The sequence below is a fragment of the Dermacentor variabilis genome, chromosome 6 (assembly GCF_050947875.1).
Source record: "Dermacentor variabilis isolate Ectoservices chromosome 6, ASM5094787v1, whole genome shotgun sequence".
Classification (NCBI taxonomy): Eukaryota; Metazoa; Arthropoda; class Arachnida; order Ixodida; family Ixodidae; genus Dermacentor; species Dermacentor variabilis.
In genome coordinates this window covers 188,014,578-188,029,325 of record NC_134573.1, presented here as the reverse complement: position 1 = coordinate 188,029,325, position 14,748 = coordinate 188,014,578, and the positions used below count along the sequence as shown (strand labels likewise).

The 14,748-nt window shown below is 46.1% G+C and overlaps 1 protein-coding gene across 6 annotated transcripts in view; it reads right to left on the bottom strand.

Moving 5' to 3' along the window:
* LOC142585967 (aspartyl/asparaginyl beta-hydroxylase-like) overlaps positions 1 to 14,748 on the bottom strand; it is a 67,564-nt gene that overhangs the window by 3,518 nt on the left and 49,298 nt on the right. For 3 of the 6 annotated variants that reach the window (XM_075697109.1, XM_075697108.1, XM_075697110.1), the window contains exons 12-13: positions 11,759 to 11,850; positions 866 to 996 (exon numbers count right to left, since the gene is read on the bottom strand). In XM_075697109.1, coding sequence (XP_075553224.1) covers positions 866 to 996; positions 11,759 to 11,850 — 223 coding nt within the window. Of the gene's footprint in view, positions 1 to 865; positions 997 to 11,758; positions 11,851 to 13,515; positions 13,596 to 14,748 lie in introns of those variants that run through there. The other 3 variants (XM_075697112.1, XM_075697111.1, XM_075697113.1) reach the window with 3 other exon arrangements.

Genomic DNA, 14,748 nt, shown 5'->3' with positions numbered 1-14,748 from the left:
TTATTTTTTAGACTGTTTGTCTTAAGTCAGATGGCGCGAATCGAGAATGACTGGCTTGAGAAAATCGCCGAGGAAACACCAGCTTGCATTGACCCGCCATGTTGACAGTTTGACTCGCTGCTTGCGACACTTGGATTTTTCATGTTTTTGGCAAGCTATCGGTCAATATCCACTATCAAAAGTGCAACGAAGCTAGGGGCGGTGTTTTATTGCGGTGCAGGCCAATTATGGTGAGTGGTGAGCAAATTTTTGAACTGGCTTCCCCACAGTTGTGTTCCCGATTTGTTAATGTAGCTCCTTGCATCGAACATGGCGCTTATAATCATAGGCACACTTCTTTTGTGCTTTTTGGCATGTTTCAGCACCGGAAGTTCTCTTTAGAGCAGTAAAACTTTGCTCATCGAGCGCATCCCATGGAATGCAACAGGTCCGCCTGCGATCTTTTGGCCACTTTTCTGGCATCACAAAGCATCAGGAAAACTTTATTTTCCTGTGGATTCTATCATGGGGGACACCAGTGATGTGATGTAAACTGAGAATAACAGTTCAGGCATCAGGCACTCTGTGCCATTGCATTTGACAGCTTCCGGTCACTGCGCAGTAAACAGCTGGGAGAACTCGGCACTCGCTTAGTACCACTTTAGGAGGCGGTTATCCATCGCGGGTTTGGTACTTTTGTGGCCTGTTCTGTGCCTGCGTGAGACTAATTCGTCGGTGGTATTAAGTTGACACTGCATGCGCAAAAGGGTCGCCGCCACTAGGCGGCAGCAGAAGCCATTTCGAATAAAGCAATATTTCAAGTAAAGTGATTTTTGTTATAATGAGGGATTACTGTATTTTAATTATACCAGCAACACTATGCTACCTTGTCTCATTGGCAACTCGGATGCGAACTTTCGGTGGCACTACAAGTCCAAGGTGTGAGCGAAGCCTGCAGTTTGTTGGCCCCACATGTGCCCAAACGTGGGTGCCTGGGTGCATGACTGAAAATTTTGCCTGGAACGAGACACAAAAGTTAGTCACCTTCTTCAAGGGGAAGAGACACAGGGATGCTGCATACATTAAACGCAAATGGCACAGATAGAGTGTTGTCATGTTATGATAATCAAGTTGAGCACTACACTACAATGACCTTTATTTTTATTCTAGCAACATTTATACAAAGATCTTGAGATTACCGCCGCTTTGTTGTCGCTCAGATTTAACTATCAGGTTGTGTTTGTATTTTTTGGCCTGAATCATTGCTTGCCATCTTTGTACAGGAGAAAAAGTTCGCTGATGATTATGATACTCCTTAATGCGAAGTTTGAACACAGCTCTACAAATATTTCCATTTTGCGCGCCAATATTTTGTATTGTCATGTGGTAGTAACGGTCAAGAACACAGTAGCAAAACTGTGAATGGCAAGACTAACTCTTTATTGGGTGAACCTGTTCCCAGAAAAACAGGCTACACTCAAAGCACAATGATAGCGGCAAACAGAGTCTGTGATCATCGTAAATCTGATCAGCTGGTCAAGCGCATCGGCTTTTATACACGAGTCATCGAAGGTTCCAGTGTAATCACTGGTGCATACGTGTCTTCCAGAAAGTTCTGCACAATTTGTGTTGCACATACATGCAATCAGATTACACAAGGTTTGGCGATAACAGGTAGTGGATAGAACCATTGATAACATTCGAGAAACTTCTGATGCATGCAGGCACGTGCTGTGCCGAGCAATAACATTTGTTAGACGATGAAACGCGATCACACGATAAAGGTAAAGAATACACATGTCAATACCCACTCCTCAAAGAACATCGTCCCGATGCTACAAACATAACAGGAAAGCGAAAAAACAAAAGCACGTTTAGCAAAGAAAAAGTAACAATGAAACAAAGCCCCAAATTTGTCAGCGCTTGCAGAATGGCTTAAGCCACACAACATGTACTATTTCAGGTCATGAGCGGCGCCACTGTGATAGTGAAATACCATCTGACACGACGTCATAGTCCAGTGCGCCAATTCGTCAGATGATGCTGAGTCCGAAGTAGCATCGCAGAAGTTTGTCACTAAGACCTCGTCGACATATTAGGGTCCAAACCCAAACACGGTTGCCGGGCTGGTACTCCACGTATCGTCGTCGGAGGTTGTAGTGCTGGCTGTCAGTCCTCTGCTGATTCTCTGCGCAGGCGGGCGAGCTGTCGGGCTTCTTCAGCACACTGTAGATATGCGGCAATGTCAAGATTCTCTTTGTCGTGATGTTCAGCAACATGGCGTAGAGAGTTGTCATCGGGTTCCTTCCGTAAACCAGCTTGAACGGCCCAATCTGCGCTCTTTCTTGTACCGCTGTGTTGTAAGTGAAAGTTACGTACAGCAAGACGGCATCCCACATCTTGTGCTTGACATCGATGTACACTGCAATATTGTTGGCGAGGGTCTTGTTCAGCCACTCCGTAAGACTATTTGTCTGGGGGGGGGGGGAGTTGGCAGTTGTCCTCCTGTGGCTTGTCTGGCTATATTGCAAAATGGCTTAGGTGAGCTCTGCAGTGAAGACCGTGCCTCTATCGGTGAGGAGGACTTCTGGGGCACCATGTCGCAGCAGGGTGTTCTTGACAAAGAATTTAGCAACTTCGCCCGTACTATCTTCAGGCAGAGTTTTTGTTTCGGCCTATCGAGTAAGGTAGACGGTAGCCACGACGATTCACTTATTTCCATATGTTGACGTCGGAAAGGGTCCCAACAAATCCATGCCTATCTGCTGGAATGGCTGGCAAGGAGGCTCAATCATCTGTAGTAATCCGTTGGCCTTGTCGGTGGTGTCTTTCATAGCTGACAGTCTCGGCGTGTCTTGAAGTAATGGGGAATGTCGGCGGTCAGGCACGGCCAGTAATACCATATTAACTCGATCCTAATGCGCCCTCGATCGTAACCTGCACCCGTTTGCCATGACTTAAAGAAAGAAAAGTCCTTTACAGTACTGTTCATCTCATTCTTTCATACAGAAATACAACTTTCACTCATTTGGAAAAAACAAAGATTCATTCCCAATGCACTAAAGTTGCAATAAATAAAAAAGTCGCAGTTTCACATGAAAGGCGAAGCATCGATTATGATAGCAAATTAGTAGACAGCTATACGAAAAGTAAGGATAGTAATTTTATCGGCCGTATGAACTTTTAAACATTTGTTTACTAACTAAATTAATAAGCATGGTTTCACGCGCACACAAGCATGAACACGTCTCCCTCAATGATCGTAGAAGCTCTTTAAACGCTGGAGTGAGGAGGTGCGGCAGCAGGAGCGAGAGAATTGACCTTTGTGCGACCTCTCGCTTCGACGCAAACTAAGCGACGAGAACACAGCAGGGTGAGCCTAGATGCGTGGACTCTTGTCTCTGCCGCAGATCCCTTTCAAAATAGGGGCTGCGCGGCCACACCGTATCTAGCAGCCACCGATGTAGAACGCCTCTCCTGTTAGCGCGTCCCGCACGCAAGTTTCGGGAACTCCGAATGCCCATGATGTGGCCCGATTTCCGTCCGTCTCTGCTCTGCACATGTGATCGCTTGCCTTTCAGTTACGGCATCATGATGAACTCGGCATGTCTTTGCAGTCGGCACTTCCATGTTGATAGAGAAAACACAAAAAACAGGAAGATAAACGGTGGACTGACTGACTTAAGCACACTTACTACAGCGCATGGACGAAGCTATGGCAGCTAGGCTCGAAGCACGTACGAGGTGGCAATCTTGAAATGCCGATGGCGATATGGTAATGCAGATTTAAGGTTGTACTTGATTCTAAAGCGCACGAAATTCTCGGACCCGTTCTATCAAAAAAAGTAGTGCGGGTTAAATTAGAGTAAATACATAATTTACTCTAATTTTATGTATGTAAATACATACATACATAAAAGAAGCAACACACACCACACACGCTCACTCACAACTGATACTTACTGCACTTATGGAAAAAATACATGTTAAAAAATGGAGGCGCGATACATGTCAAGACAAGGTACAAAACAAGCATACATCCAAGGCACGTGCTAACATTGATTAACAAAACTAAATTCTTTGTCATGCAGTAATAAGGGTGGTTGGCTTACAGTGCAGTGTTCTTAGCGATATCATAGGCTTCCGAGATTTCTCGTGTGGTTTGGTTAGGGTGATGGAACAAAATGAGCATGTTTTTGAAGATGCATTTACACGGACATGAGTTATAATGTGAGGCAAGGTGAGAGGATGATGTGCCGTTTAATTAATTTTTGTGCTCTCTGAGGCGTAAATTGACACATCAGCCTGGTTGGCCAATGTACATATGACCACAGCTTAGGGGACTCTTGTATACTGCTTCTGAGACACAATCAACAAAACAATTAACATGTTTCTGGATGCATTTTCTATCACCCAATGACATGGCCCTTGCCCTTCTGTGCACAATGGAAGAAATACGACTAAGCCTGTATGGTGCAGAAAGTGCCGCCCAACGCCATAACACTTTGCCACATTTTTTAGGCCATGTGAATTTTTATGTACATAGGGAATAACTGCCAATTTTTTGTTTGCTTCATTTTGAGAAGAAGGATGGTGCCCGCAATTTCCTGCCTTACAATGCGCATGAGCTTTTCACAAACTGATATGATGAGGAGCATAGGGTAACCTGCCGCCTTAAGACATTCCACTTGCATTTGGAAACTCATGCTCAGCTTGTGCACACAACTTTTTTCCCAGGCCGCGCGTAAAGATGACAGAACTATTCCGTGCTTTACAATTTTTTAGTGCCCCAACAAGAACTCTAAAACTGGTTTTGTAGATCGTGGATTGCACTGCCAGCAAACATGATCTGCACCAAAATTCATGCACACATCAAGGAAATATAGTTTATAGTTACTCGACACCTTAGAGGTGAATTTTATACCCATGCCTTCTTTTTCAAAGCAAACAACAATGTCTTCATTAATGTGCGACACACGTGTGATTTGTCAATAAAAATCTAATAATCGTCCACATATCTGAAGACTGATACACCCTCCTGAAGTTTCGCGTTTACAGCACTATCTACCACGTCAAGAAAAATAAAACTTAATATTGGTGCCACGCTCTTAAGAGCCCATACAAACACCTGATTTCTGCATGTACAGTTTTCTGTGCCAAAGCACGAAGGTAGAGGTTAATAGGTCGAAATTTCTGAAAAGGACTCAACCAAAATACTTTTTCTGCATCCTCGATGCCATCCGAGAGAATCCGAGGTGCCCAGCGGTCGGATTATCATGTAGGGCGTGCAGTACTTCTGGATGCAGTGCTGAGGGAACAAAAAGAAAGTAGTTGGCGAGGACTGGTGAGAAGTTCTTTACGAGGACGTTGTTCTGCAGGTAGAACGAAGACAATCTTTGCCTAAATGGCCTAGGGACAACGTTGCTGTTACCTTCCAAATGCGCAGCCAAGTTTTTTAGCTCTGGGTCTGCTCGTTGCTGTTCAGCAAAGTCTTCCACACTTATTGTTCCTAGGATGGTGCCGTCATACTCGTTGTCTTGCGGCGGCGGGTCAGTGGGGCGCGTGATAGGCAGTCGGCATTAGAGTGCTTCCAGCCGCATTTGTACACGATGGTTCTGTCGTATTCCTGGAGTCTCAAACTGCATTGTGCGAGGCGTCCTGAAAGGTCCTTCAAATTTGCCAGCCAACACAAGGCGTGGTGGTTGCTTATGACTTTAAAGGGCCTGCCATAAAGGTTGGGGCAGAATTTCGTGGTAGCCCAAAATGATGGCAAGGCATTCCTTTTCCGTTGTAGCATAATTGGTTTCCACTTTCGACAGTGACCAACTAGCGTAAGCACTTTCAAATTTGTCTCATTTGGACGAGGATGGAGCCGAGGCTTAGGCAACTTGAGTCGGTGTGGATATCACCTTTGGTGTCGGCGCCTTTGTTAAAGTGGGAGAGCACTGTTGGGGACTACAGCTGCTGTTTAAGCTCTTGCAAGGCTTCAGCTTGCAGCGCAACCCACTTGAAATTGACATCAGATTTCGTGAGAAAAGGTAATGGCTCATTGATGTGCGAAAAGTTCTTGATGAAGCGTCTGCAATAGGCACACAAGCCAAGGAATCTATGCACTGCCTTCTTGTCAGTGGGCTGTGGGAATTCAGCGATGGCAGATGTCTCCTGCGGATCAGGGCGGACTCCAGATTTGCTGATGATGTGGCCCAGAAACAGAAGCTTATCATAAGCGAAGCGGCACTTTTCCAGCTTCAGAATGAGCCCTGATGACTTGATGGCCTCTAGTACTGTCCCAAGCTGCCTAAGGTGATTGTTGAAATTCCCGGTGTTGCAGTTGTTGCAGGTGTTGCAATGTTGCAGGTGCCGAGCACAATCCGAATGGCATGACCTCGAAATCATGGAGCCCGTCCGTTGTAATGAAGACAGTCTTCTCATGATCCCGCTCGTTGATTTCTGTCTGCCAGTCTTGAAATCCATCGACGAGGGGTACTTAGCGTTGCAGAGCTGATCTAATGCATCGTCTATGTGTGGGAGGGGGGTATACATCCTTCTTTGCGATCTTGTTCAATCGAGGATAATCGACACAGAAACGCAAGGTTCCGTCCTTTTTCTTCACCAAGACTATATGCTCGTGGGCTTTTCGACAGCTGGATGATGTCGTCGCGCAGCATTTCATCGACTTGTTGCCTTATAGCTTCATGTTCTTGTGTTGAAACTCTGTAAGAGCTCTGGCGGAATGGTCGAGTAAGTTCTTCTGTTATTATAATTATAATTTCATAATTTCACAATTTATTTATATATTAGTAAACATACAGATAATTACATGTGCGTAGTATACATAAGTATGGGATGTACATTATATACATTATGAGATGTCTTGCAACTGGTGTTTGTCGAATTTTCAATGACATTGAAAAGCAGTCTTTGTATCTTCGGAGAAGACTTTTGAGCTGTTGGTGCTTACTCATGGGGAAACTTGGATTTATGTCGAAGTCTGGTTAGGGAACTATGGTCGTCGAGGTAGATGCGACAGAATCCGAGAGGACAAACGCAGTGCTGGTTTCCACAATTTGCTCGATGTACGCAATCGTCGTGCCCTTGCTGATGTGTTTGAACTCCTGGCTAAAGTTGGTAAGCATCACTTCCACTTTCCCTTCGTGCAGTTGAGCGATCCCTCTTGTGACGCAAATATCACAATCGAGCAGTAGACGTTGGTCGCCCTTGGTGACACCTTCTACGCCTGCGGGTGTTTCGATGCTGACAGAAATAACAATGCTGGAGCGAGGCAGAATGCTCACTTGATCTTCGAGCACACCCAAGACGTGGTGAGTATGATAGCTCTCTGGCTGTATCGCTTGATCTTTCGACAGAATTATCGACTTCAACTTCAGGTCGATGAATGTGCCATGTTGGTTCAGGAAATCCATGCCGAGAATGACGACTCGTGAACATTGTTGGAGGATAACGAAGGTAGCAGGGTAGGTGTGGTCTAACACTGATTCTGGCCATGCAGATTTCAGTCGGTGTTATCAGGTGTCATCCAGCTGTCTGGATTTGAGGATCTTCCCACGCAGTCTTAACTTTCTTCCACTGGGTCCACTCATGACGGAGTACCTGGCTCCAGCATCTACTAATGTGGTGACTGCGTGGCTGTCGAGAAGCAGGTCAAGGTCAGTGGTTCTTTGTCTTGCGTTGCAGTTAGGTCTTGGCATCGAACCATGGCTATGTCGCGTTGAAATGCGCCTGGTACGTTGTGCTGTCAGGTCTTCGGTCAGTGCATTCTTTGCTTCCAGGCTTCGTCAGGATGGCGGCGTGTCATTATGTTATCGAGTTTCTTCAGCATCTTCATCGTCACCGGAGGATCTTCATCATATCGACGAACAGCAACCGCACCTGCATTGATTGCTGCTTTTATTTTCCAGTACACAGCCGGCGCTGCGGTGACAGGTAGCCCCCTGGTGAAGGCGAATCGGATGGTCATCGAGGGTTCCACTGAGTGACGGCGAGGTAGTCAGCGATATCACGTGGCTGTTCCCCTTGCTGTGGGTGGGGTGCATTCACGGCGAACCCTTGTAGTCCGAAGTCGCGGTATGGGCACCAGCGGTAGACATGTCCAGTTTCCCTGTAGTGATAGCAGAGCGGGCGGTGGTCGGGGGTATGCCAAATGTCCGTCTTCCTCAGGTAGCTGCGCTAGGCAATGGCGGTGGACGATGACATTAAGGCGTTACAGGGCCCTGGCACCATGGTCGCTGAAGCAGACCTTGACAACGGGTGGCGGCAACGTAGGTCATCACTTCCGGCTGGGTTTGCAGCGATGCTGTAACTTCTGGTACTTTTAGTGACCGCTGAAGCTCTTCTTTAAGTACGTCAGGGATCGAGGCCACCTAGGGCTGCGACCTTGGGCACAAATTCTGCAGCTGTTCCCGTACGACCGCTCTGATCATCTCGTGCGGGTCATCGGCGCATAGCGCTTGAGCTTCGACGGAGTTTGTTGTCAGTGCAGGCCAGTTGTACTGCCTGGTGCGCATTTCACATGCTTTCTCGATTGTTGTGGTCTCCGAAACAATTTCAGCGACAGTCTTGGGTGAGTTGCATATCAATCCGGCGAATAGTTGTGCTTTCACACCCCGCATCAAGAACTGATCTTTCTTTTCTTCAGACATGTCGGTGTCAGCATAGCGGAAGAGGCGAGTCATTTCCTCCGCAAAGATTGCGATGTTCTTGTTTGGCAGCTGCATGCGGGTTTTCAGCAGAGCTTGGGCTCACTCTTTGCACAGGACGCTCGTGAAGGTCTGCAGGAAGCCACCGCTGAACAGGTCCAATGTAGTCAGGGTCGATTCTTGGTTCTCAAACCACGTCCTGGCGGCATCTTTCAAGGCGAAGTACACATGCCGCAGCATGTCGTTGGAGTTCTAGTTGTTGAATGCAGCAACCCTTTTGTATGTTTCCAACCAGTTATCTGGGTCTTGAAATGGTGATCCACAAAAGGCCGGTGGCTCTCTTAGCTGTTGCAGCACCATGCCTGGGGACACTGGGGCTGCCATTGTGGTTGTAGACCTGCCCACGATCTTCTTGGTTGTCTCAGGTAGAAGTCCATGTTCCGGGGGCAGGCATTTCCATGGTAGAAGTCCATGTACTGAGGGCAGGTGTTTTATAGCATGCGGCTTGCTCGATGGACCGGGACAACGTTGGTGTTTTCTTCACAGTCCGGGCTTTGATCACGGCTAGTCAGGGGCATCCGGTACATGAATGCACAGCACATCAGATGTCACGTGGTAGTGATGGTCAAGAACACAGTAGCAAGACTGTGAATGGCAAAACTAACTCTTTATTGGGTGAACCTGTGCCCAGAATAACAGGCTACACTCAAAGCACAATGATAGCGGCGAACACTGTCGGCGATCGGTGAAAATCTGATCAACGGGTGAAGCGCACCAGCATTTATATACGAGCCATCGAAGGTTCCAGAGTAATTGCTGGTGCCCACGTGTCTTCCAGAAATTCCTACACAATTCGCATCACGCATACATGCAATCAGATTACGCAAGGTTTACTCACAACAGACAGCGGATATAATCATTGATAACGTTAAAGAAACTTCCAATACTACATGCAGGCATGTCCTGCGCTGAGCGATAACATTTGTTAGACAGTGAAATGTGGTCACTTGATAAAGATAAACAAGTACATGTGTCAGTATTATGATTATAGGGTACATGGTTTATGTTAGGAAGAGAATGCTGTGAGTATCGCACTTTGTTTCCCTACAGAGGACACACGCTACTCTGGTGCTATATTGTAGCCATCGTCGCCGCCCAACCCCTCTTGCGCGGCACTACACTTTTCTTCTCACGCTTTCTTTCCATCTATGAGAAGAGTGGCCCTTCGTCGTGGGGAAATCGTGCCACCAGTGTCAGCGGCGACAACACCCAAGGGAGCATCACATTGAGCCTTACTTGTAGCCATTTGCCATTGCCCCTTGCAGAAGCAGTGATACACGTCACACAGGCTGGTACCGCTGACTCATCTCATCCACTGATGCCACGGACGAGCGTAGCCCTCAACACCTCACGGCACCCTGGCCTCCCTCGAAAGCGCAGACAAGATTGCACACATGCCGTGGCCTCTGGCAACTCAGCACATGTGCAGGCCGTTTCCCCTCTGCTCCTCCTCCACTTCCCTCCTCACCTCATGCTTTCCCTGTAGATTCTTCCTCCACTTTCATCCTTGTGTGCTCTTCTTTCATCTATCGCTGTGCCCTGTGTACTCTTGAATCTTTCACCTGTGCTCGTTTGCTTCGTTACGAGGTATAATGGCGCCGCCGAGGTACGCCGACACAACACAGGAGCGAGTGCTTAAGAGCTGCGCTCTAAAAAATGGCGAGAGGGAAGAGGGGGAACCATCACATGGGCATCTTGTCATCAGGGAAGAGAAGCTGCTGCAGAGATGTGGAAAGATTCCACTACCTACCACCACGTAAAAGTGCAGATGAACCAGGCAAAGAATGATGCTATCTGTTTTGTTGAGTGATGCAGACCAAGCATTGTGACCTTGTTGAATATGATTGAAGACAAAACAGTGGCATTTACCAGATCTTCTTTAAAGTTTGTTAGGATAATAATGCAGGTCACTGTAAATTTCTTGTTCTCAGTTTTTGCGCAGTAGATTGCACTGCATAAAAAAGAGCTCATGAACTTCTATTCAGTTTGTGCCGTTGTACTGCCATCAACTACAGCAGAACCTCGTTGATACATTCCTGTTACATATGTTTTCCCGGCGCCAACGTTTGCAATCGAGGACACAAAAAATGACCCAATAGATTTACGCAAATTTTTTACCGGTAGATACGTTCCCGGAAAACACTGTATTTCGGCACCAATGTGCAGTACGTTGCCAAACTGTGATCGTATGATACATTTTCTGGCCGCTAGATCCCATGTAAACAAGAAAAGACGTGAGGTGCAGACAATCTAGAACAGTATAAAGCCACCTGTCTCACTTGAAAACGACGGCGCGCACAGTTTCTTGTTCCGGTACCAGCAAATCTCTTCCTGTGTCGTCACGCGCCGCATTCACAGCTATCGCTGCCAAACCTATTGCGATAAGCATTTTCACCTATCTGTTTACAGCGTGTGGTGCGTAGTGCCATTGGTAGCATACTGCATGCTTTTAGTAGGTGATAATCCAAACGCGCCGCCATTCCCTGTTGCAGGTGGCGTGATGTGACCATCACGTTTCTCTTTGGCTGCATCTGGCATAGCCCACCAGCTCTATTTCGCTTTGGTTTCCCGTCGCCATCCTAAAACACCGCACAATGGGAAAACAACAAAATGCGTATCGGGTCGCCGCAGCACCACTAGCTCGACGTGCTTCGGTGTCACATGCCGCAACGATCTGCACAACACTTCACATTACGTAGATGTCAACAAGAGTTGAGTATGTAACATTTTTTAGTTACTTCGGCTTGTACATTTTTCTGGGTAGTACGTCTTTTCTCGTGTTTTCTTATTTTTTTTTAAATGTATGAATGAGGTTCTATTGTACATACGTTCTAGTCTCCAAAAATGAGAAAATTCTGCTATATATGAATTATTGCGTATATGCAGATTTTGTACCATCATTATTGAGAGGTGATTATGTACTACTTTAAAGAGAAAAATATAATTAAAAATGTTTTGCCAGTAGACCCTAAGGTTGCAAGCTCAGTTTTACTCTCAGTTGCAAGTTCTGCCATCATGGCGTTTTTCCTGGCCGATACATTTGGGGGAAGCACATGACTTACCTGTCCTCTCTTACAGCCGGCAGCGTCTGGTATCTGGCCTATGAGTGCACATGTTTTAGGAGCCAATCTGCAGTTCCTCTCAATTTTTTTACCTGAAAGGCGAGACAACGTTTTTGGTTGAGTATATACTGTTTTCTCGTGCCAGTACGAGTATATACTGTTTTCAGTGCCAACATGCATGTGTATCTGATGTGGTGCCTTGTAAGTACAGTCACGGGCACTGGATACAAAAAAAAAAGTGCGGCCTGTTGCGTGCATCGAAAATGCTGTCCTCCGCTGCAGCACCACCAGCTGGGACTGTTTGTCTTGGATAGGCATATAAAATGCATCAGGAACGCGCTTGGAACGCCGTCGCCCAACAAGTCCTGTCTCCCGCAACTAGCACTGTTCGGCCTAGCCAAGTGGCCGAGAATGCAACTACGGCTGTCACTGTCGCTCCCATTGCAGGCCGCCCGACGCGGCAGGCTGCACCTTTTTTTTTAAAATCCAGCTGCCGTGGTACAGTCAACATTCATTACGACTGTGACATTCCAGCAAAGAGGTCTGTTATATCGGAAGTCCGTTCCATGCTTAATTAAGGTTGTGGTCTGAAATCAGTGAGAAGGAAACTTGGCTTAGGACAAACCAAGGTGTATACACTGAAAGATAAGCAAGGTAATATCATCAGCAATCTCTAAGATATAGTAAAAACAGCGAAATAATTATATACTGACTTGTCAGGATACCTCAATTAGAAACAGTAATGAACAGGATACAGGAACTCTTCCTATATATAGCAATGAGGTCAGAAGGGCCTTGCAAGACATGAAATGAGGAAGAGTGGCAGGAGAAGATGGAATAACAGTCAGTTTAATCAAAGATGGAGGACACATAATGCTTGGAAAACTGGCGGCTCTTTATACAAAGTGTCTGTCAACTGTAAGGGTCCCAGAAAACTGGAAGAATGCAAACATTATACTAATCCACGAAAAGGGAGACTTCAAAGAATTGAAAAATTATAGGCCCATTAGCTTACTCCCAGTCATATAGTTTCTAAATAAGTACCCTAGAGGGAAATGTGGTGCTAGTGTCTACGGGGGCTCTGAGGGTTGCCTCAACCTACATGAAAATGATGGGAAGTACAGGCTTCGGATTGACTTCGATCTTTAGACTAGCAGCCTTTGCTTGCGTTGCGGTGCAGTAAACGAAGCTATACTCAACTATTATCCTGTAAAATCTTAATTTTATTTCTGCAGTATCTTATATAATGCACAACACATTACATAAACTTTGTATGACTTTGTGAATGAAGCATGGCTTACTACAAGGGCACACGAGGGTGTGCATTCTTCTGCAATTCTGTTCCCGATTTAGCGCCAGAGAATAACTTATTTATTTTTACAACAGCAATAACAACCATGCATGTACTTGTATAAAAATACTTATCAAGTATTTATGGGAATAAAAATTTTGTAGTGGGAGAATGTGTTGCGCCTTTGAGAGGAATGCTACAAGTGTCATCTGCTACGACGCCTGCTCGCTGCAAACGCGAGACTTTTCTCGCAAACGACAGGCACTTGCGAACTCTCTCCCTCTTTCGAAAGGCTGCATCGGCTGTCACAATTGCTGAACGCCTTCAAGTACTTTTAATTAAGCACATCTGCTGCACTGCTAGCTAGGACGCTTATGGCCTCCTATGAGTATGCTTCATTATATATTATATAATGAAGCATACTTCCGAAGCGTGCGCCAGCAGCTGTTATGGCATGGCTTTGCACTTACCCGTTTTGCTACAGCAGGCTACAGCCAGGAAGCAGCAACCTTTCTTACGACAAGTAAGTTTGTGTTCTCAAATGTTCTGAAACACGCATTTCAATGAGCACATAAACGAGCAATGCATAATGAAGCCCTCAATCAAATTTGATTGTCAAGCCACTAGAAGTACAGGTGTCTGTCTTGTATCAGTAGTGCCTTCTTTTTGCTCTTCTGAAGTTTCATAATTCTTGTAACACTACAGCACCAACCTAACACACTTAACAAACCAAAGTCAAAACGGCCAAAATGCATTCTTTTAAAGTTTACGATGCCGTCGCTTTCTCATCAAGGCGTTGACACCACACCGCGACACAAACATCGGCCCAGCCGCTGGCCCAGTGCGCCATTGCCACTTCGAGCAACATAACAAAGGCAGGGAGAAATTGTGTTGCACCATCCCACTGCACATTATAGCAATTGCTCTTGGAGCGAAACCAAAACTGCCAAAAAATACCGGTAGACTAGTTTGCCAGTCAACAGAATACCAATCCGTAGCCTGTACTTCCCATCATTCCCATGATGGTTGAACAATCGCAGTGCCTGATTACCCTCTAGTTACAGTAATATGAAACTCTATGCTCCCAGTATTAAAAAAATATTTACCAAAATAATCTCCAATAGAATAAGGGCAACACTGGACTTTAGTCAGCCAAGGGAACAGGCTGGCTTCAGGAAGGGATACTCTACAGTGGATCACATCCATGTCATTAATCAGGTTATTGAGAAATCCGCAGAGTACAATAAGCGTGTCTATACACCATTTTTTCGTAGGTGCCGCCATATTGTGAATGCAGTGGCGCCGCCTATGAGCAGCGCCATACTGGCTTGGGTGAAAGCGATGTTTTGCATGGCAGGTATACGCTCGGTGGTAGTTTCTGCCGTTTGTTTTCGCGGTCATGCGGTCAGTTTAGTATGAGGAGTGTCTTCTACGTGGTAAACAATTCTGTGAGACGTGCTGGAATGGTTTAAGGCGTCATGGCCGGAGTTTCTGCTGGCGTTGAGGTGGATGAAACACGCAGCGCGATGTGTGCATGCATATTTGAGCCTACAATCAGCCTCGGAGATCAACTGTACATTTCTGAATGTTCCATTCACTAATGTGACCTTATTGCAGTATTATCCTCTATTTCTAAGCTGCGGTTTAGGAGCCATGAAACATATGCAACGATCGTAACAGCGTGGGTACCGTTCTGCTA